General features: G+C 43.9%; 1 protein-coding gene across 3 annotated transcripts in view; it reads right to left on the reverse strand.

Annotated features, from left to right (window-relative positions):
- Positions 1 to 24813, reverse strand: part of LOC121284000 (glutamate receptor 4) — a 304238-nt gene that overhangs the window by 225568 nt on the left and 53857 nt on the right. For all 3 annotated transcript variants that reach the window (XM_041198891.1, XM_041198890.1, XM_041198892.1), the window contains exon 4: positions 5855 to 6039. In XM_041198891.1, the coding sequence (XP_041054825.1) occupies positions 5855 to 6039 (185 nt within the window). The remainder of the gene's footprint in view (positions 1 to 5854; positions 6040 to 24813) is intronic.

Here is a 24813-nt window from a genome sequence, read left to right on the forward strand (position 1 = left end):
GTTGGGAAGACTGAAGCCTTTGGGCTCCACTCCAAACTCCATTCCCTAGGTACCAATTCCATCCCTCTCCCTGGAAACAGTTTGAGATTAAATCAGTTTGTTTGCAACCTTGGTGTCATATTTGATCCTGAGGTGAGCTCCTGACCTCATATACATGCCATCCCTAAGACACTTATTTCCACCTCTGTAACATTGTCCAGCTTTGCTCCTGTTACAGCTCATTTATTGCTGAAGCTTTCATTCATGCTTTCATTACAACTTTCCTATTCTGATGTAATCCTAGCTGGTCTCCCACATTCTACCTTCCGGAAACCTAAGGTCATCCAAAACTCTGCTGCCCATGTCTTAACTCGCACTGAGTCCCATTTCCACTTCACTCTTGTGCTCACTGACCTACATTGGCACTTGGTCATGCAACATCTTGATTTTAAAATTCTCATCATTGTTTTCAAATCCCTTCATTACCTCACCATTCCCTATCCCTGTAATCTCCTCCAGTCCCCAAAATCCTCTGAGATATCTATGCACATCTAATTCTTGCCTCTTGTGTATTCCCAATTTTAATTGCTCCGCTACTGATGGCTGTGCCTTCAGTTGCTTGGGTCTCAAGCTCTGGAAAACCCTCCCTACACCTTCTGCTTCTCTATCTTACTTTCCTCCTTAAAACCCACCTTCTTGACCAAGCTTTTGGTCATCTGATCCAATATCTCCTTATGCGCTTCTGTGTCACACTTTGTTTTATGATGCTCCTGGAAAGTGCCTTGGGATATTTCATCACATTAAAGGTGCCATATAAATAAAAATTGTTGTTGTTGCTGTGGAGTGCCTCTTCATTTACCCGCTGGATTTAGCATGCCTACCTAGGCAATTACCTGCAATTGGCCACCCCGTACCCATCCTTCCGATCGATACCTGATGTTCACACCGAGGCCTGTTACCTCCCCCTCCCTCTGAGACCCCTAATTTCCCCTCAAGCTATGCTCGATGGGAGAATGGACCACTAACTCAAGCATGGAGGTCAGCAGACACAATTCACCCAGTTTTTGACTCTTGTGTTCCTGTTGAATGAAGCTCCACTTGCTATTGTGCCCTGTTTATATTGCAGAATCCCTTCAGTAGAAGGCTTCCCAGAATGTATGGTGACCACAAATGTTCCGACATCACCCTGTTCATGTTTCACATGCATTTCAGAGTACTAGTAGCAATGCTGCTATCAGAATTAGCACTTCCAACGTCAGTGTCATAATATATATTCAACTTCCTACATGAAATCTAATTTTAATTGCTCCGCTACTGATGGCTGTGCCTTCAGTTGCTTGGGTCTCAAGCTCTGGAAAACCCTCCCTACACCTTCTGCTTCTCTATCTTACTTTCCTCCTTAAAACCCACCTTCTTGACCAAGCTTTTGGTCATCTGATCCAATATCAAATGTTTAAACCTAATGCTAATAGCCATCATCACCCCACACGGTAGAAGATGATAGCTATCATTACCTAATGCTGTAGGTGGTCATTCCTAATCATCAGCACTCATTTAATGCTTTTAATCTTAATCCCTAAAATTGAGAGTGGGCTCTTTTGCGCATGCGCACGGAAGAGTGCACTCATCTCCCTGAGGCTAAGTGCAGCCTCAGGGAGATTGCCTCGACTTTTAAAAATATTAAAAATAGAGAAAAGAAAAATCCCTTACATGTCCCCGCTGGGGCTCCTGGCTGACCCGCCAACCTTAAGGTTGGATGGGCAGGTCCTTTAATTGCTTAATTGATGCTGTCAATGGCCTCAAGTGGGCATTGACATGTCAGCGGGCCCACCGCTGATTTTGCTGCGCCCTGTCTTCCTGAAAATTTAAATGTGGCACGATGATGTTGGGGGTTCCACCTGCTGTCATCCCGCGTCATTTTACACGTTGACGAGCGGGCCCCGCCCCCTGCTCGCTGATGGCAAAATTTTGCCTTAGGGGTAGCAACCAGGAGCAATGGTATCAGCATGAACACTAAAACTGCTGGAGTAACAGGTTATGTATAATTACTCATTTTTAAATAAAGTGTAGAGTAAATAGAAGTAAAAGTTTGCAAATTGATAAAAATTAATTGACCCTGTAGGATAAGAAAACATGCCTTTGAAATTAATTGAAAAAGGAGTAATGTAATCATTAATTATGCAGCCACAGGAAGCATGGAGAGTGGCCTCTGAATTATCTGCCACGCTGTTTCCTCACCACCTCCTCACTCCAGGTCCTATATCTAAACTGTACCCGCACACACAGTTCTCAATGCTTGCAGTCCAGGACTGCTCCAGTGAAGACATGGCCCTAAAAGCCAGGAACAGTTCAGTGAACCGTAACTGGAATGCCTTTTGGAGGCCTGCCCTGATGTCCACCACCCCCATCCTGGCTACAGGAGGTCCAGCATTCTTACCAGTCCAGTTTGGGAGGTGATGGCAGTGGTGGTCAGTGCCAATGTTGCTCAGAAGAGGTTGGCCATTCAATGCAGAAAGAGAATGAATGATCTCGTCCGTGCTGCCAGGATAAGGCAACCATCTCATCACTCTAAACTCACACACTCACAAGGCTATCGCACATTCAGCTCAAGGGACATCACTACTCACTCTCTCACATACACCCTCACATCTCCATCTAGCCTCATCCCCTCTGGAGTCTGCCTTCTCGGTCCTCGCCCCCTTGCACAGATCAGATGTGCCCTCACACACACCCTGGGATACCCCTCTTCCCAAGTACAGCTTTTGCCCTACAGCCTCTTCTCTCGCCTGAGGCCACTTGGCCCCCTTCCCCAAGCAAGTCCTAGTCCTGCAGCAGTTGAGAAGCCACCCCTGCCTTACGGCTGATCTGATAGGTAGAGACATGCCTGTGAGCCCTCCTAAAAGTGATGTGGTGCTGCCTGCAAAGCCCGGCACTGATGACCACGAGTGCTGCCCGAAGCAAGGTAGGCAAACAAACCTCAAAGTCCCGAGCAAAGTGCAGCTCACCAGATTCACGTCATGCATGTACAGTTGTGAAATATGCCTGGATGATCCAGCGTGGGCACATGATTTCGGCAAGCAGGGCTTATAATGAGATGCTGAAGTATTGAAATTAGGTTCCCGATGTTCAGCGGTGGGAAATGTGGCCCACCAATGACCAGCAGAGCAGACAATCACAAATTGATTTCATGACGGCACAAAACCAATTTTTGGCCTTCTCGCCATACTGTCCACGCACACCAATCATGACGGCCACCGCCAATGGGAGAGGAAAATTCCAGCCCCAGTCTTGCATGTTCTGTGATTTCCTGAAACTAAATACTGGGAAGAGAGAATCTATTGTCTTTGGTCCCTAGAACAAATTCCACACCCTTGTCATTGGCTCTGTACTCCACTCTGGTCATTGTGTCAGGCTGAAGCTTGACTTTTCACGCTCTTAATATCTAATTCAAACCTGTAGACTCGACAATTCCAATGCCCTCCTGGCTGGCCTCTCATCTATCATTCTCAGCAAATTTTAACTCATCCAAAAGTCTATGCTCATATCTTCTCACACCAAGTCCTTTGAACCTGCAGTCCCTGACCAAAATTAGCCTCTGATTCCCTGCAACACCTCAAATAGAAAATTCTTAACCTTCTCTCTGAATTCCTCTCTACCTGTGTCACCTTCTCCAGCTCTAAATTCATTACCAATCTTGAACTCTCAATTCCTCTGATTCTGGTTTCTTGTGCTTTTCCTCCCCTGCCCCTCCCTTACCATTTGGCAGTCATGACTTCAGCAGCCTAGACCCCACATTCTGGAATTTTCTCCAAAACTTCCCTGAAAACCGGGAGCACGGTATAACTGGCGCCTGAATCAGAATCACCTATTTTTTACTCAAAGTCAAAATTACCGCATAGTTTTTACTAACTTGAGATAAAAAATCAGCAGCTCAAAGGTCTGAGATCTATCATTAGCTTAAAGATAAATTTCATTGTTACAGGAAACTCTTTCATTTAGGGCAGGGTTTCCCCGTCGGTGAGCGGGGGGCGGGGCCCACTTGCCGACGCATAAAATGACGTACGGTGACATCGGGTGGAACTCCCAACGTCACCCCGCCCTATTTAAATTTTCAGGTAGGCTGGGGCTCAACAAAATCAGCTGTGTACCCGCTGACCTGTCAATGGCCAATTTGGGTTTTAAAAACTTTAATTAAAGTTTTTTTTAAAATTATGGACATGTCCCAACTCATGTGACAGTGTCACATGAGGGGACATGTCAGGGGATTTTTTTTTTCTATTTTTAATATTTTTGACAGTAGAGGCGATCTCCCTGAGGCAGCACTTAGCCTCAGGAAGATGATTGCACGCTTTTGTGCTCATGTCTTGCCGGGTGGGCTTTAATTGGCCCGCCCACATAAAATGGTGGTGTGCCTCCACATGCCCGCATTTCAACTTCACCCCAACGGGTGGAAAATCCTGCCTTTAGTTACAGAAAGCTCTCAACACCATATCACCTAACTGCAGCATTGCAGCAGAAGATAGGTGTGTATAAAATACCCAAAGGCCTGAATGTTTTGACACTGTCAGGCCCCAGTTAATGGGCAGGATTTTACTTGGTGGCGAGCGGGGGCGGGGCCCACTTGCTGACGCATAAAATGACGCGCGGTGACGTCGGGGGGAGCTCCCAACGTCATCACGCCCCATTTAAATTTTCAGGAAGTTGGGATGCAGTGAAATCAGCTGCGCGGCCGCTGACCTGTCAATGGCCAATTGCGGCTGTTGACAGATCAATTAAGTAATTAAAGGACTTGCCTGTCCAACCTTAAGGTTGGCGGGTAGGCCAGGAGCCCCAGCGGGAATTAGAAAAAGCATGAAACCTCATCCGCGAGCGGGATGAGGTTTCATGTAGGATTTAAAAATTTTTAAATAAAGTTTATGTGAAAATTATGGACATAACCCAACTCATGTGACATTGTCACATGAGGAGACATGTTAGCAAAATTTTACTTTTCTATTTTTAGGTTTTGTACATTTTGAGCCGATCTCCCTAAGGCAACACTTAGCCTCAAAGAGATGAGTGCGCTCTTTCGTACGCTTGCGTGAAAGAGCACACTCTTGATTTTGGGAATCCCACCCCCACCCGCACAGGGAGTGCATAGCACTTCTGTGAAGATGTCATGGTGGGCGGGCCAATGTAACATAGGGCCACGCCCCCGATCGGGGGCGCCAATTGGAAGTGTGCCTGTGCATGCCCGCCCTTCAACTTCCCCCCCCAACAGGAGGAAAATTCAGCCCAATATGTCTGCAAATAAAATGTGTTGTAATCAGACTGTCTGCAATACCACTAGATTTATCTGTACCAATTTTTAGAGAATCCCATTGATTGATGTGTGCCAGCAACTTGTCAAATTGGTTTAAACTTCAATACTTGCACATTAATAGGAAGCAGAGTGCTTTCAAAACAACGCATACTTTGCGTAGTGAAAAGAAGCTGCTTAAATATTTTAAATATGACAGGCACCTTAAATTTAATGAGGTGGCAATTGAAATTCACAGATGGACTTCCAGCAGATAGAAAGATAACGTCACAACTCGATTCCTTCTGCTTCTGTAGATACCTAGTGACCTTTTCATTTTTTAAAATATGAACATCCTTTCTTCTGCACAATTCCACAGTATTCTCAGAAAAGATTGATCAATTCTAATCTTATTTTTGCTTTGATTTTGACGTTGAAGTCCTGCTGCAAACTCAAAGGTGTGTTTTACCAACAAGAGCTTGATGTTCAGAAGGTGTGATTAGTTTTCCACGTGTACATTTTTTTCTGCAATAAGCATTTCTTCAGCTTTACATGAGGAATGTTTTCTTAATATTCATTTGAAATCAATAGCGTTACCTGCTCCATAATGTTGTGGAGCCTCTCTACTTCACAATCTACCACAAATCTCTTTTCCTGTTTTCTTTCCAGGTCTTCTAAAAGGCGTCGGTAGCTAGCATCATTGAAATTCTCAATACAGATGGCGCTGACTTGCCAGCCATTCTGTCCTGCTTTCTCCATAATCGATTGCAGTATGGAATAACCTGCAATGGATCATAAAACAAATTTATTTTAAGGAAAATGCAGCTATTGTTGGACAGCTAATTGCAAAGTTTAATGGTGGTTAACTATTTAACTCAGATCCATTATTCTTTTCATGAATGAAATCATGCTGCTCAGTAAGATCTTTGAGGTGATCTAAATAAGGAAAAGGTTTGATTTGGTATGCATCTCTTCTTAACAAAAATTTATCAAATTCTCCAAATATACCATTTTCTTCATTTCAGCTCTTCTAGTGGCACAATGGAGAACACTGGACAGGGCAATCTGAGACTTGGAAATGTCCACAGGCAAAGTGCTCATCATTGTTTATCAGGAAATGAGTATAGCAGGGTGAGAGGCAGGGAGCGGGTGCTAGCCCTGCCAATTTCCCCTCTGTAAAGTAGAACACATAATACCCAATCAACTCTCCAGCTGTAAGCTTGACCGGGTGCTAGTGAAGCTCACTTAATGAGGGCTGGCAAGTTTCAATTCTTTATATTCTTTCAACCAGCCAATTTCTGTGCACAACAGTATGATTGAGACTGAAAGGGGCTTTGACTCACAGTAATTTTTGCTCATCTCTTTGTGTGAAACTATGTCACTCTTACAAAATGAAGCACAGCAAAGTCTGTGTTTTAGACACTGACATAAAATGGTAAAATCATGCAAAATCAGAATCATTTTATGATCTGCAAAAGTTAAATCCATCTTGAAGTGTGGCTGAGAGAAGCAGAGTCTTTTTTTAAAATATCATGTGACAAAGACATGTTTTTGGAGCAAAAACAATACTGAGAGATACAAGGCCAGTCAAAGAGGGTCACAAACCATAAATGCCAATCAAATTACCTTAGCAAGACGACAACAATAACTAGAGACTGTATCTGATTAGCAGATTTATTTATCTATTAAACATCTTGACATAATTTTATGCAATTATTTCTAAATACTATGTACGTGCCACAATTAGATAAGGACAATGCTGGAGAAAATATTCTAGTTTTCAGAAGTAGCATAAAGCATATTATATATGGTTCTGCGTCAGCCTCAGGCAAGTCAAACCTTTGACATATTATTGCACAGTAGACTGCATTGGTTTTCTGAACCAGCACATTGCAGCGGCATCAAACTGCATTGAGAACTGGAGATGTTGAAAGCTGGTGTTTTAGTAAGAATTTATTTATCACTGATCCAGGGCTTTGAGGCCTTAGGTTAAGGTTAAGGCTCAAATTTCATGAACCTCACTTTTACATGCAAATACATACAAATACTCAAGTGCACACATACTTTACCTCTGAAGGAAATATAAAGTATTTGAGTTTAAGTGAATTTATTAAAATAATCAACCAAGGAATGTCAAATGAATCTGTTAAAATATTCATTTCTAATAGTACACAGTGCAATCTTAACCGTTATGCCTTCCTATCGAGCCAATCATTAAAGAAGTGGTGATGTGGTACTGCTCAGAATGATCAAAAATATAGTGATTTATTTTTAACCCCTTTTCTCCTTCAAATCTCTGACTGATGCTGCTAAGGGCACTGACTCATTCTGAGGTACTTTTCCATAGGGATCAGCTACCCTCCAAATTATTCAAGTGATAGCCTAGACAGTGAGGGAGCTGCAGCAAAGTTTTTAACAGGGAGGGGTCATCACCTGACACACATACATTCTAGCAGATATAATGGGGCAGCCATCAACTGTAAGAGCTTCAATTTATTTTTTGTCTGGGTGCTTAGGTAAACTGTTGTGCTTCAGCTAATTGAATAGAAATTGGAGGTGAAATCTTGAAGAGAAATCTGAAGTCTTGTAACCTCCAAGTCTACGGACCAAGAGCTGGAAAATGGGATTAGGTTGGATGGCTTGTTTTTTGGCCAGCGCAGACATTATGGGCAGAGTGACCGCATTCCATGCCGTAAATTTTTCTGGCTTTTCTGAATTTTCTAAATATATGAAGGCAAGGAATTTGCAGGGATGTGGAGAGAGGGTGGGGGAGTGGCAGTACGTGAATTTCTCCTCAGGAGAGCCAGCACGTTCACGATGGGCTGAAAGGCCTTCTTCTGTGCTCTACTGATTCCATGATTCTATGAAACATAGGATCTTCTAGGTTTGTATGATGCTGCTCCTCACCTGACAGTGTATTTATTGACTGAGCCGAAGGAAGCCTGGTGAGCTATTTTAAAAGGCAATTTGTACACATTCAAAGAAAATGTAAGCACTGTTGTTCCTTTTATGTAAGAATGAACAAAAAGTGGTTGAGACAATTTATAGCACTTACTGGTTCCATGTTGGTTCTTCTTGTCACATCGATGAATTATTGATACACAAGATCTTAAAGCCTGCCAATCTTTAATTTAGATGCTGGATCCCTTCATAATGTGATATGTTTCACACTTTCCATGCTCTGCTTCTGGCTTTCTCTTCCAACTTTCAGTAGCCTTTTTCACAGTTTTGCAACACATGAGAACTAATCATTTCAGTCTCTTCACACCTCTTCCTATTTTTGAACTTTAACACACATTAGTGTGTCGGATACCATCATCTGACAATGTGCTCACATAGGTACTTAGACTGATATTTTACAGCTATTCATTGGCTGTACATTTACATGTCTGGACAGCATAAGACCATAAGACCTTAAGACATAGCAGCAGAAATTAGGCCATTCGGCCCATCGAGTCTGCTCTGCCATTCAATCATGACTGATAAGTTTCTCAACCCCATTCTCCCACCTTCTCCCCATAACCTTTGATCCCCTTACCAATCAAGAACCTATCTATCTCGGTCTTAAATACACTCAATGTATTTCTTCTGTGGCAATGAATTCCATAGATTCACCACTCTCTGGCTAAAGAAGTTTCTCCTCATCTCTGTTCTAAAAGGTCTTCCCTTTACTCTGAGGCTGTGCCCTCGGGTCCTAGTCTCTCCTACCAATGGAAATATCTTCCCCACGTCCATTCTATCCAGGCCTTTCAGTAGTCTGTAAGATTCAATCAGATCCCCCTTCATCCTTCTAAACTCCATCGAGTATAGGCCCAGAGTCCTCAAACGTTCCTCATATGTTAAGCCTTTCATTCCTGGGATCATTCTCGTGAACCTCCTCTGGACCCTCTCCAGGGCCAGCACATCCTTCCTGAGATACGGGGCCCAAAATTGTTCACAATATTCTAAATGTGATCTGACCAGAGCCTTATAAAACCTCAGCAGCACATCCCTGCTTTTATATTCTAGTCCTTTCAAAATAAATGCCAACATTGCATTTGCCTTCCTAACTACCGACACAACCTGCAAGTTAACCTTAAGAGAATCCTGGACTAGGACTCCCAAGCCCCTTTGCACTCCATGTTTCTGAATTCTCTCCCCATTTAGAAAATAGTCTATGCCTCTATTCTTCCTACCAAAGTGCATGACCTCACACTTCCCCATGTTGTATTCCATCTGCCACTTCTTTGCCCATTCTCCTAACCTTTCTAAATCCTTCTGCAGCCTCCCCGCCTCCTCAATACTACCTGTCCCTCCACCTATCTTTGTATCATCTGCAAACTTAGCCAGAACGCCCTCAGTTCCTTCATCTAGATCATTAATGTATAAAGTGAAAAGTTGTGGTCCCAACACTGACCCCTGCGGAACTCCACTAGTCACCGGCCTAGTGAAGGTCCTAAGAAGGACCCCCTTATCCCCACTCTCTGCCTCCTGCCAGACAGCCAATCTTCTATCCATGCTAGTACCTTGCCTCTAACACCATGGGCTCTTATCTTACTGAGCAGCCTCCTGTGCGGCACCTTGTCAAAAGCCTTCTGGAAGTCCAAATAGATAACATCCATTGGCTCTCCTTTGTCTAACCTGCTCATTACCTCCTTAAAGAATTCTAACAGATTTGTCAGGCATGACCTCCCCTTGATGAAACCATGTGGACTTTGCCCTCTTTTACCATGCACTTCCAAGTATTCTGAAATCTCATCCTTAATAATGGACTCTAAAATCTTACCAACGACTGAGGTCACGCTAATCGGCCTGTAATTTCCCATCTTTTGCCTCACTCCCTTCTTAAACAGGGGGGTTAAATTAGAGATTTTCCAGTCCTCTGAGATCCTCCCTGACTTCAGTGATTCCTGAAAGATCACCAACAATGCCTCCACTATCTCTTCAGCTATCTTCTTCAGCACTACCTGATAACAATCGCAATACTCCCTAACTCCTATGAGCTGCAAATCCATGTGTTATATAAAAGTAAACTTGGAGGAGTGGAGAAAAGAATGGGTTGATGATTCCTTCCAAAAAAACACCGGGGTCAAAATTCCTCTGCACTTCACCAGAACTGCATTGTACTGACCACAAACTTATTCCAAACCTACATGCAACCGGTGTTGGTCTAAAATCTCAATTTTCAAAATTACATTGTGGGCCAGGGTCAGAGCTTACTCCTGCATGCACTGACGTAATGGGAGGCTGGGCCAAGTGCTGGCATAAGTACACCTGGTCTCACACAGCAGAAGTGAGGCTGCCCAGGAGCACAAGACTTTTTAAAAAATGTTAATGTCGCTCCCTCATCTCGAGGCTACGAGTCATAATAGATAACTTCCTGGAATGTGGATCTGGCATCCTCCCACCTTTCCTGCATACTACGGTCAGTGTTTTGGCTGAAAGGCCTGCTCAGCCCAGTAGTTCCTCTTGACATAAACTCGTTGTAGGTGGGTAGCAGAATTATTGTAACCACCAGAATCACAGCCCTAAGGAATTCCAGAGCATTTTGGGATTTTTTTGCATCCTGGTGCACCGCTACATAATAAAGTCACACATAGTATGTGTGTTTTCCTGCCTTTTTATAAAGGTTTTGCATATAACATACAATTGTACAAAATTAGTGAACGAATTTACAGCTATTTTGATTTCACTACGTGCATTATTTCCTGTTGTTCATCTCACCAAGACATCTTTTTTGCCAATAGAATAGGTGGACAACCTGTTCCCAAACCTTTAGTAGCCAAACAATAGGAGACACTGGGGACTATCCTGCCATGACCCTCATCCTCAGATTTTCCTTACCTATAGTTTCCATTTGCAACTTCTCTATTCAGTGCAGGTTACATGGGGTCAGATCAGGCACTGAGCAGAAAGGGAAATTGAATCTGTTCTTGTGATTCACTTTGCAGCCCTGAGTGATTAGTGTAACACTCAGCACTGCCGCACAACAAAATAACATCAAAAAAGAACCAATGTGACAGGTAGGGCAGTGTCTTCTGCTCTGGAGTATAAGCTAGATAGTGGAGGTGGAAATGAGATGAATTCCAGCCAGGGGTGGGATGGCTGGCCATGTGCGATCTCACACTGTTCGGTTCATTACATATGCACGCGCAAGAAGCTCAGTGTCTCTCGCGGTGGGGGTGGGCAAGAAGTCACTGTCCCCGCCCTAACCTCAGGGGTTTGGTGGGGAGGGAGGGTTTGAAGGTCCTGGCATCATATTTAAAGGGAACCTGGAGAGTCATTCACTCACTAAAAGCTCTGTATTCTGAATCCATCATAATGTCACAGAGCAGGCAATGTGTGGCCCCGTGGTTCAGTGATACCTCTCTGCAGGTTCTCCTCCAGGCCGTCCAGGGAAAGTGGCAGGTCCCATTGGATCCACAAAAGAACCACACAGCAGTTTAGAAGAAGGATCAATGATCTGATGTGCTCCGCCTGGGTAAGTGGCACTATTTACTCACTGCAAAGTGACATTCATAAGGGCATCAGGCAGGCGTTTGGGTTGCAGCACTCAGCAGCACATGGGACATGTGCACTGAAGGGCAGCCACTTCATGCTTTCAATGTTACAAGCAGATGAATTAGGAGCAGGAGTAGGTCACTCGGCCCCTCGAGCCTGCTCCGCCATTCAATAAGATCATGGCTGATCTGATTGTAACTTCAACCCCACATTCCTGCCTAGCCCTGATAACCTTTCACCCCCTTATTAATGAAGAGTCTATCTATCTCTGCCTTAAAAATATCCAAATATCCTTCCACTGCCTTTTGAGGAAGAGAGTCCCAAAGATCCAATACCCTCTGAGAGAAAAGATTTTGCCTCAGCTCTGTCTTAAATAAGTGATCACTTATTTTTAAACAGTGACCCATAGTTCTAGATGTTCTATCTGTTGTAGGACATCATGCTTGTTAATCACCTACTGGGGAGGGGTCAGGAATTGTCGTAGACATGCATGCTCCTAAACTGCTCATGCATCCATTAGGATGACACTCAATCCTCCTGTCTGAGTGCAGGACACAAAATGCTCACAACAGGAGGGAGCAGGTCCAGACTGGCAGTGGCATTCTGGATATCAGAGTGCCAAGCACCTTTGAAGAGAGGCAGCCGAACTAGCTGGGAAGGATCGGGACCATGAAGATGCTGAAGGTGAGATGGGACTCTACCAGCAGGCCCATGAGGATGCCTCCAGGCTGTAGCTGTCAGATGCGCCGATAGAGTGGGACATTGTTTAGGTAAGGGAGCCTCCTAGGGCATCCACTAAAGGTTTCTCTTCTCCATTCCAAGAAAACGAGAAAGACAAGAACCCAGGTGACTCACAGCTCCATCTCCAACCCCATCTCTGAGGATGATGACTCAGAATCCTCAGAAGATGCACCGTCATGGAGTTCACCTGCACCCTTCACCTGCAAGGGGGAGATGGTAGTGTAGTGGTAATGGCACTGGCCTAGTAATTAAGAGGCCCAGGCTAAATTTGAGCACACAAGGGTTCAAATCCCACCAAAGCAGCAGGTGGAATTTAAATTTGATTAATAAATCAGTAATTGAAAGCTAGCCTCAGTAATGGTGACCATGAAACAATTGTAGATTGTTGTAAAAACCCATCTGGTTCACTTATGTCCTTTAGGAAAGAAATCTCCTGTCCTTACCTGGTCTAGCCTACATCTGACTCCAGACCCACAGTGACGTGGTTGACCCTTAACTGCAAACCATTCAGTTCAAGGCAATTAGGGATGAGCAACAAATGCTGACCTTTTGTTGTGCCAGTGGTGTCCAAATCCCATGAAAGAATAAATTTAAAGAAACCTTTGTGTGACGTCACATGGAGAATTGTTCAGCCTGCTTGTCTCCATCTTAAGGGTAGGAATATCCCTCACATAAAGGGATTGCAACCAAAGTACACTGGACACCATTAAAGGACAGGGGTATTATCCCATGAGGTACAGTCTCCTGAAGGGGGTATCTGTCACCTCCTGGATGCACTTGTGCACTGTTGACTGGGAAAATCCTCACAGGTGCCACTGGCAAAGAGCTTTAGGGCCTTTAATGCCATCGGCTTTGGGATTGCCTCCAAGTCCTTGTGACACCTTCATGAAGAAACTGGCATATGTGAGCAGCCACATTCTGGGACATCCTAAGGCGTTCCCTGGCTTTCGCTTATCTGCAGATAGTTGTGCCACCTGCAATATACCTGGGTTTGAGCCAATGCTCACTGGCCCCCTGGCCATCAGCATCCTGATCTTCCTAAGGCTGCGCTGTCTCTTGCAGCTCTTCATTGCTCCTCCTGGCCCTGGGCTAACCTGCACATTTTCTTCTCATCTGGACCAGAGCGAATAGAAAGGCAGGGTCCCAGGAGGCTGCATAAGTGGATATGTGAATAAGTTGCAGTGATCCATCTAGTCAGCTAATCTTTGTAGATTAGCCTCCATCTTGAGCCTCTAAGCTAGTGCTAAGTCCTATGCCTGGCACCCCACATGGCCTCCTCACCCCATCCCAGTGAAGGACATCCTGGAGGACCACAGATGAGTGTTTCTCCCATTCATACATGATTTTGTATGGAGGCATTGCACATTGACAAGGATAATGGCAGCCATGTCTGAGAACCTACCCTCATACACTGTTCAGATGGCCTCCATTGCCGTGAGACTCTATAGAGAGACCATTGCTTTGGCATCATAGAAAGACTTACCACATAGGCCCTTGTCAGTCATGACCATTTACCCAGGAGAATCGAGGTTTGGAGTCGGGACTTTGCTGCCATCCAACACCCATGCCCCATGAGGCATCCACCTCCCTCTCGCACCTTCATCCTTGCTTCTCATTGCAGATGTCAATAAGCACACACTGCACAGCAGCTCCCACTAGATGGGTTCCCACTAGAATGTGATCCATCAGCCATGGAGCAACGCTGGTTTATTGGTCATGGGAATCTCGAGAGGAGAACTCAGCTAAGCCTGGTTCTCCATGGAGTGAGCTAATAATTAATATGGTGCAGCTTTAATTAGCCAAAAAATGAACCATTAACTCCTCCCACCTGGAAAGAGAGCCCTCCCATATCGAATGCTCGAGAGGCTTTACGAGCTGCGCAACAACTTTGACAGCTTCAGCGTGGTGCATGTGAGTTTGCCAGTGCAAAAGCACCTTCTACTCTCCCCATGTTACCTACAAAGATCCCACTCATCCCCTTACACAATCACCACCTTGTGATTCCTCACCCTCCTGCCTCTTCCCAATTACCCTGGACCCTAATATCATTTAAGTGGACATTCCTGCTCTCCCCACTATTCCCATAACCATCGACATGCCAATGCTCCTCCTGACCCTGGCCATCCTGTTCTCAAGTCCAGCTGTACTCTGACTTTTTGCAATTCCCCCCATGTGACCATCTGCTGCCCCTTCCCTTCCATCCTACCTGATTCAACACCCCGCTCTGATTGTGACTGTACCTTCCGAGTCCCAGTATTCTCATTAAAACCCTTAGGACCAAACTCTTGAGCTCACCGACCCTACGCTTTAGTCACATCTCTCTAAGACGCTCACTGCTTAGAGAGGCCATCCATCAGCCTACAACAGGACTAAGACATGCATCACATGCTTACCCTCCTAAACAAGCCTCCAATAGTCTGGCTTCTTTCACTGGACATCCTCCCAAACAAGCCCCAGGCAATCTAGCTTCAGTCCCCGGACATTCTCCCACCTTTCCCCGCAGACCCTGCCTCCCTTGCCCAGCCTTTGCTCCACCCTTCTCCACAGACCTTGCCTCCCTTGCTCAGCCTTTGCACAGCTTGGAATAGAGGCACCCAATCTCAGTCAGGAGGCTGACATTTATGAGTTGTCCCCAAGAAGGCCAAAGCAGTAGCTACTCACTCCAAAGCCAAGGAAAAAGTCAATCCTGTTAGGTGCAGGCCACTTACATGCAGTTGTAAATGTGCATGTTTGAATTTTTCGCTGGTGGAGAACTTAATTTGGAGGCAGCACTTAACTGTGGCGAGCTGAACTTTCAATGAGCATGCATGACGTGCAAATGTATGGAAAGGGCTTCCCAACACTGCTCATTGGGAAGCTCCGCCAGCCTTTAAAGTCCCGAGAACTTAATTGCAAAAGTTCATCCCGCTGTCAGGAATCTGATTTTTGGCATCCTGCTAAATTAAGTTGCCCGCCCACCCAGCCACCCACCAAGTTTCCTGCTGTAGGTGGGACTGGAAGATTCCTGCCATAGAGTCAAGAATCAAACAGTCCCCATCAAATATCGAGAAGTAGTTAATAACAAAAAATAATTTAAACATGCAACCGCAGAAGGTGCAACACCTGCCCCTTTACTTTCCCTCTCCTCACCGTCCAACGGCCCAAACACTCCTTTCAAGTGAAGCAGCATTTCACTTGCACTTCCCTCAATTTAGTCTACTGCATTCGTTGCTCCCAATGCGGTTTCCTCTACATTGGAGAGACCAAACGCAGACTGGGTGACCACTTTGTAGAACACCTTCAGTCTGTCCGCAAGCATTACCCAGACCTCCCTGTCATTTACCATTTCAACACTCCACTCTGCTCTCATGCTCACATGTCCATCCTAGGCTTGCTGCATTGTTCCAGTGAAGCTCAACGCAAACTGGAGGAACAGCACCTCATCTTCCGACTAGGCACTTTACAGCCTTCCGGACTGAACATTAAGTTCAACAATTTTAGATCATGAACTCTCTCCTCCATCCCCACCGCCTTGCCGATTCCCCCCCCCCTTTTTTTTCCAATAATTTACATAGATTTTCCTTTTCCCACCTACTTCCATTATTTTTAAATGTATTTCCATCCATTGTTTTATCTCTACCTTTTAGCCTTTTTTGATTCCTTCACCCCATCCCACCCCCACTAGGGCTATCTGTACCTTGCTTGTCCTGCTTCCTACCCTTAATTAGCACATTCCTTAGATAATATCACCATCTTCAACACCTCTTTGTCCTCATGTCTGTGAAATCTTTTGGTTATCTCCACCTATCACTGGCCCTCTATCCAGCCCTACATGTCCCAACCCCCCTTAAACCAGCTTATATTTCACCTCTCTTCTATTTTTACTTAGTTCTGTTGAAGGGTCATTCGGACTCGAAACGTTAACTGCTGCCAGACCTGCTGAGTTTTTCCAGGTATTTTTGTTTTTGTTTTGTTAATAATTTAATATGTCCTGCCTTATTTTTGAGTGCTTGACTAACAAGAATTTATGTATTAAATTGTATTCTACTATTCATAGGCAGAACAGTGTGGGCACATTACACCATTTCCCCTTATGCTTTAACTGTAATTATTAAATTTGGGCCTTCCCTCTACAATGAGCTGCCCCTACTTACACTGTAGATAATAGGGAGATTGCTCTGATTATCTAACAATGGACTGTCATATAACTGTGCACAAATTGCACCAGTGCTGTTTGATGAAAAGCAGATGAACCTTAGTCATTGTCATGTTTACATGAATTTCTAACTGCATTAGAATGACAAAGTTAACACTGCAATGACCATGGTTTCTGTTGTAGGGTGTTGGTTATAGTTCAGTAGGTCTGAAGAAGTCTTCATAGTCATACGTATGTTAACACTAAGTCTTTACTGACTCGTAGAACCATTTACAAATAACCAGTAAAGGGTACAAGCTAGGAGCTGTCTCCATGCTTGCTGGTATACAGGGCTCTGTACAACACTAGACTGACCCTGGATAGGGGTCGTGTGCCTCATCCATCACTGTTTGGGTGGTACTGTACTCAATCCCACATTAACCCTATATGTGTGTTATGGGGCAGGATCTTCCAGTCAGCAAGCGGGGGCAGGGGCAGGGCCCGCTCGCTGACGCGTAAAATGATGCGGGATGACATCAGGTGGAACTCCCGACGTCACCCCTCGTCATTTCTTTTTTCAGGTCGGCGGGGGCGCAGCCGAGTCAGCTGTGTGCCCGCCAACTTGTCAACGGCCTATTGAGGCCATTGAGAAACTAATTAAAATCATTAATGGACCTGCCTGTCCAACCTTAAAAGAGCAAAAGAGCGCACTCCCGGCTGAGGGAATCCTCCCACCCTGCCCGCACAGAGAGCACATTGCGCTTCCTGGTGGATGTCACACTGGGTGGATCTTAATTGGCCCGCCCACGTAAAATGGCGGCGGAGGTGTGGCCGCCCACGCCCGCTCCTGCACGTCCCCCCCGATGGGAGGAAAATTTTTCCCATATAGTTGATCTTCAGACAACTTTTCTTAATGGAAACATTTGACTTTATTTACAAGACTGTAGTGGCAACTACACATGTGCATCAAATTCCATAACTAAAGAAGCGCTTTCTCTGTAGAGGTTCCCCACAGTGCTAACACATTGTTTTATGCAGATCATGTGATCTTATAGCACAGGATTATTCTTAAAGCTACAGTCTAACATTTCCCAAAACTATGATTGCTACAATGTGCGAGTTCCTTATATGATACCTCTCCCCAAGCCTTTATCCAATGCTTTTGAAGTGATTATAGTTTACCTTATGTTTTACATTGTTATTACTATCATTCATTTACATTGTCATTATCATTACCCCATCTTCCCCTTCAAATCCTTGAATTCAAAGATTCAGGCAGCCTTACAGCCCTTCCATATTTCATTCACATTACTATTGGAGGAGTGGAAGACTTTGTTGCTATTGGTTCTTTCTGTGGGTTTGGAGGTTATTCTGGCATCTGGGTATGTTTTCATCTTTTTCTTCCATTCTTTCGTGTTGAACCGCACTTGGTTAGTTTGGCTGTTGCAATTGTCTGTCGCTGCTCCCTTAACTTGTTTCCCGAGGAGTGGACCAACATTGTGTTCATTTCCTTATTGTTTCTTTCGCTTCTTCCATCGTTGTGCAGGTCATGGTGATATCCTCTGTGGCAGAGGATGACATCCCTGTGACTAGAATGAGGTTTACTCGCCTTTGCGTTTCGCTGTTGGCAATGGTTGCTTCCAGTTTCCAGCATCTTTTATGGCTTTGGCATGCTGGGAGTTGCAGAACATGTTCAGTGGTTGCGGTATTGACCTGTTGTACCATCACTGGGAGTTGAAGCTCATTGGACTGCTGGTCAGCCTCTTTTACATCCTCCACTGCAGATGTTGTGGTTACCTCCTGGGTGGTTGGCTGGTATGATCATTGAAGGTTTGCCAGCACCTGAACGAGAATGGACAAACCTGCTCCACAAAGAGAGATTACAGTTCAGAGCTTAACCCCAGTAAGGATAATATTTTTTGTTTGAGCACAAGGCAAATTGCAGTTCTGTATGATTAATGACATTGGTTGTCTTGACATTTTCTGCTGTTTTGAGGAGATCCAGGGCTACACAGGCATTTCTGCTCAAGAGAGAAAAAAAGCTGACATACATCAGTTAAAAGATTTATTTGCCCCCAAAACTTAATGGTTCCAGGATCATACCTATGACTGGAAGTCGCATTGCTCCAGACCTATAGAGTTGTTCAAAGCCAGGGTTCTTTTAGCCCTGGTTCTTTGTCTGACAGGACTGTTATGCTGGCTCATGTGTCTAATTTAAAATTTTTCAAACAGCTATTGACTGAAATGTCCGCATTCTAAATGAGAAACCAAGATCTTTGACCTCACCCAAGAAACATAGCTATGTGTCTTCCAGGTTTGCAGTCTCAACTTTGCAGATAATCTTTGGGCCTTCTGTGCGTTTCAGAGTTTTTGCCTTGCACAGTTTGTTGTCGTGTCTTATCCTGTTGCACTGAAAGCATTGGGCTGAAATTGTAGGACCTTGCAGGATCTTGCCCATTGGGGTACTTTGCTCCACAGCCTTGGCATGGCCCCTCTGCTGGCCTGTTCAGGTATTGCCTTCTCTGGCCTGGAGTGTCCCTGTGTCTTTGTTGCTTTACTTGATGGGTTGCCTGCTGCATCACATTTTATTTTCTCTCTTAAAATGATTCTGTGCTGTTAACGTAGTTCTGACTGCTTTATTATCTGGATTGCCTTTTCCAGGGTTAGATCTTCCTTTGCTTGCATGAAGTCAGAGTGTGTCATCTGCTACTTCTACCACTATTCAGTCTCTGATGAGCTCAGATTTTAAGTCTCCATATTCACAACCTTCTGCCATCGTTGATGAATGAACCTCCAGGTACTCCTTGCTCCTTGTATATTTAGCTCTTTAGAGTATTTTATTGCTTCTTAGATGAAAATAAACATAGCATAATTTTAGTACTTATTAAAATTTAGATTCTCTGCCTTGCAATAATGACACTTGCAATCGAGCCTACCAACTAAAGCAGTGTGTTAACCTGCATTGCTTCTGACTTTTTGTCTAAACCTGAAGCAATGTTGTACCTTAGGAACCTTTTCCTCCAAAGTCCACAATTATGTGATTGATCTGGGCCTTGTATTAGTCTGAATTGATTAGTAAGTGTGGAATTCTGATCCATGGTTAAATTTTTAAACGTGTATGTTCTGCTTTAAGAGCTTTCTGAATTTCACAACGGTGTTGCCTTCACTTGGAGACATAGGTTTTACCTGCTGCAACGGTAGTCATGCTCAGCCTTGAAAAAATTTGAAACAGTGGCTGCTTGGATCGACTAGCTGAAGACTTCTCCGTTTTAGCGCTATAGTTTAGGGTCGTAAAAGCGTTGAATTCTGGCCTTTGCTGGTCCTTAAAAATAATCCTTTAGTTGCCATTCTTTCAAAGTAATTTTTTCCCCCTTTTCAGAGTGAGCATGGATGCCATGTGTTTCGGTGACAACTCGGGGATCTGGCTTTTCTGACAGAATTTTTAAACAGCAATTTCTGACCACTGAACCATTTAAAAGTTTCTCAGGATTTGCTTTATCCTGGGATTTAAAATTTCAGCTCACCCCTGTTTCGGTTTGTTGTCTCTGGGATCTGAAGCTGGACTTTCAACGGATATTTAATGGAGTCTTCTGCTGCAGTGAGGAATTTTAAATTTCTGCCTCCAGCTTCCAAACCTTTCTATGGAGCTTTTTCCTGGCAATTATTCCTCTGTACCTCTGCTTCTGGAGCTTCTTTTCAAGTCAAGCCGCTTAGCTGAATTTTTTTGCAGTCTTTCAGCATTTTAGTTTTTCTCTACATTTTGTGTGAGGTCTTGGGTTTTTCCCCAAGCTGCCACCATGTTGTAGGGTGTTGGTTACATTTTGATAGGTCTAAAGAAGTCTTTGTAGTCCTACGTGGGTTAACTGTAAGTCTTTATTGACTCTTAGAACTATTTACAAATATACAGTAAAGAGTACAAGCTAGGAGCTATCTCCATGCTTGCTCGTACACATGGCTCTGTTCAACATAAGACTGATCTGGGTGTGAGTCATATGCCTCCTACATCACTGTGTGGGCAGTACTGTACTCAGTCCCACACTAACCTTATATGTGCCAGGCCCTTATAAATTTTAAAATAAAATTTCCAAAGCTAAACTGGTGTTTGTACATCAGCCCGAGTTTTGTTTTTATGGCACTTTCAAACATATGCTTCCAAGTGCAAATGAATTAACTGAAGCAATCTAAGAGACAGATGAAAACAAACCTGTGATTAGCCTTTGGCCTAAGCAGTCTAGCTAAATAAATACTGAACTACGCTGGGATTACTAAAGTAAGAGCCAGTACCTTGGATTGAAGTCATTTTTTCCCTAGGAGTACAGATCTAGTGACAGTAATCATACATCTTAGTCACTGAGTAGCTGCTTTGTTCCAGTTTCAATAAAGGTTTAAATATTGGGCAAGTCCCTCCTGTATTAGAATTATTAAACTATCATCTTATTAACATGTCTCTTATGCCTCATTTAGAAATGCCTAAAGCTGATATAAATTTGTGGCTTATTTGTTGAAGTACAAGCCACTGAAAAAATTCTTATCTAATTCTGGGTGGAGTGACCTTCACAAATACCCATAATTGATGCGGATAGTAGACCGGGTTCCAAAATGTGTTAGGAAGGCTGGCAAGCAATATCCCTGAGGACTTTCAGTACTAGCAACAATAACATGACAATTGTGCACATGCGGTTGTGTTTTTGACCTTATGATCCTTTCTGTAGGGCTCCCCATGGTCAGGAAACGCTCCATGCAGCCTAGCTTTGTGGAAACTGTATGCCTGGCTTGCACAATATTGTTTGGAAATTCAATTTATGACAAGAATAAAATGGCACCCCCAGATGCAAACACTGGTGGGTGGGCAGCAACCATTTTAAATTTGCAGCCAAAAATGCATTGCTTCAAGGAAGTGAGAAAGAAACAATGTCACTTAATAGTGTTCAGTCACTTTGAAGATATGTCCTAGACACCTTTACCTCTTTTTGTATGGTGATATAAATCTGCTATTAAACCCACAGTCAGATCATTACCATCTAATCCAAGTTCAACAAATACCGAGATAAAATTGGCTAAGCTTTCTGCAGCCGAGATATTAATTTTGGCAATATCTGTAGATGGTATGACCCTTAGACAACTTTCCACTGTCAGCTTATTTTGGCAGCGGCAATAATGAACTCAAAATAAACATATTTCCTCTGGGTTAAAATAGAAGACAAAATAACGCTATATCTGCTCATATTAACAACAGTAATTTTTAGGCGTCTATTATTTGCACTGCTGTTGACATTTATTTTACCTCTCCTGCTGAGCTGCATCAATTAAATACATTTGAACTATGACAAATGGTCAAGCTTGTGTCAGGCAGAGCACAGAAGAACATAAGTATGGAACCAGAAAAGGTCCATCAGCTTTGTGTCTTCTGCCACCTGTGTAGCATATGGTCTCCTATACTCTCCACAACCAATTTAATCCTTTTTCAACTAATGTAAAAAAAAAATTCTGAAGTTGAGTTCTATAACAAGACACTTGCATGTGCCCATACCCAAGACTGTGGTAATAATCAGATTTCTGATAGGCAGGAGAACAACCTCCATCTTCTCTATTATGACCAGAAATATTAGGAAGCCTATCCCAGTTATACCAGGCAATGGAAAATGATAGCATCACTCATGAAGAAAATATTTCTGTACCCTTGGACTGTCTGAGTAAGTTCCTCCCTGGCATCAGAAAGCATGTCAGGGAATTCTTTTTGCAGGACAATGGTGACTGTATCAGTGTAGCCTCCTGCACTCAACATGATCTGGGAAACATCATTGACGTTGTATCCAATTTTCACCCTTCCCTCACCTTCATCCAGTTTATCTTTGACTCTTTCCTTCCCTGACTTCTCTGTCTCCATTTCTAAAGATAGACTTTCAACTAATGTTCACTACAAACCCACAGACTCCGATAGATACCTCAACTACACTTCCTCACATCCTGCTTCCTGTAAGGACTACATTGCATTCTCCCAGTTTCTCTGTCTCCGTCACATCTGTGCAGATGGTGCAACCTTCCACACCAGCACTTCCCATATGTCTTTCTTTTTCCTCAACCGAGGATTCCCACTCAGCATGGCTGACAGGGCCATCCACCATGTCTGATCTATCTTGTGCACAGCTCCTCTCACCTCTTTCCCTCCCTTCCAGAACCACAATAGGGTTCCCCTTGTCCTCACCTTCCACGCCACCAGTCTCTGTATTCAGCTGATCATCCTCTGCCATTTCCGCCAGCTCCAGCATGATGCAACCACAAAACACATCTCCTGCCCACCCCTCCACCCCTTTCAGCACTCTGAAGGGACCATTCCCTCCATGACAGCTAGTCCATTTCTTAGGCACCCCTAACACCACCTCCCTTCTCTACAGCACCTTTCCGTGTAAGAACAGGAGATGCATCGCCTGTCCTTTCATCTCCTCCCTTCTTACTGTCCAAGGCCCCAAACATTCCTTCTAAGGGAAACAGCGATTTACTTGTACTTCTCTCAATTTACTATGTTCACAATGTGATCTCCTCTGCACTGGATGACCAAACACACTGCTTTGTGGAACAACTCCATTCAGTCCGCAAGCATTACCCCAAGCTTCCGGTTGTGTGTCATTTTAATTCTTCATCTTATTCCAATGCTAACCTTTTTGTCCATGGCCTGCTACAGTGTTCAAGTGAAGCTCAAGGAACAGCACCTTATCTTTTGACTCAGGACTCTACAACATTCCAGGGTCAACATCAAGTTCAACAACCTTAGATCATAACCTCTGCCTTTATTTTGTTCTATGTGTTTTTACTTTTTTTTGTTTTGCAGGGATGGCCTTGTTTCTTTCTTTCTCCCTTCCTGTTGCATTGAAATGGTTTTTATGTAGACATTCGTGCCTCATTTGGGCACAACCTTGGCTTTTTTACTATACCCATTACCACACTTTGACTGTTATATCATGAAATCTTTTGTTATTTAATCTCTCCTGCCCTCCACCCTATCACAGAGTTTCCCTTTTGTTCTTCCTGCCCCCTCACCCACCCCCATCCCTTCTACTGGCTTAAAAACTCTTACACTTCAATCTTACTTCAGTTCTAATGAAAGGTCATCTTGATTTGAAATGTTAAGTCTGCTTCTCTCAACAGATACTGTCTGGCCTGCTGAATTTTTCTGCAGTTTTTGTTTTTATAGGAAATATGTGTGAAGATTCATCAAAGCAGCTCTTTGCATTGCTCCCAACTGGAAAGATTTGAGGACATCCAACACATCCTTTTTTTCTTTCTTTCACATGATATGTGCATCGCTGGCTAGGCTAGCATTTGTTGCCCCTCCCTAATTGCCCTTGAGAAGATGGTGGTGAGTCGTCCTCTTGAACCACCGTAGTCCATGAGGTGTAGGGATAGTGTTAAGTGACTCCCTGAGTGTACTTGGAGGGCATGCATTTGATTACCGACTCTTGCTAGACAGAAGTGTTTGGCTTTCACTGGAAACACTATCAGGCCAAGCAAAACCCCCAGATAATGTGGGATGGTACAATTCTGGAGCACTAGGAGTATTTGGTGTACCTTACAGTTACAATAAGTGCAAACGTTCAAAGAGCACTTCAACAAACTGAAAAAGAAACTAAACTCTAGGAACTGACCAACATAAAAAAGAAAGCCGACCTCAAAACCATCCAAGCAACTAAAGTCCCTTGTGTTATTTAATTGTCAATTACTGTGCCTCACTATAGTCATGCTTGAGCCATGTAAACAACATCGATATTGAAATCAATAAATCCTGTAGGACTATCATGGGAACTTTCAAACCAACTGCCTCAAGGCAATTGCACTACCATCAGTGAGGCCAGATGCCATCCATAAAAAAGGAGAGAGAGAAACATGTGCATGGGCCTAGGCAGCCAAGAAATTACCCTTCTCCATATGGAGAACTTAAGTATTACCGGATGCAGTGACACCGATCAACATCCTGTAGCAGCTGATGAACTATTTGAGGTAAATGAGAACACACAATGTCATTTTTTTGTAATCTGTAGTTGGGCCATCTCAGCCTTACACTTTAGAAGTCATCGATGGGCATCCGATGTTAACTTGAATGCAACACAGCAGCCTTTCTTCCCTTATGTTACGGTCAAGGTCACCTTAATCCTGATTTTGTTCCTTCTGACGCCTTCCGGCTGCTGTTGGGGATGTAAGCAACATCAGTCAATCTGCATTTCAT

This window comes from Carcharodon carcharias, chromosome 11 (genome assembly GCF_017639515.1).
Source record: "Carcharodon carcharias isolate sCarCar2 chromosome 11, sCarCar2.pri, whole genome shotgun sequence".
Lineage (NCBI taxonomy): Eukaryota > Metazoa > Chordata > Chondrichthyes > Lamniformes > Lamnidae > Carcharodon > Carcharodon carcharias.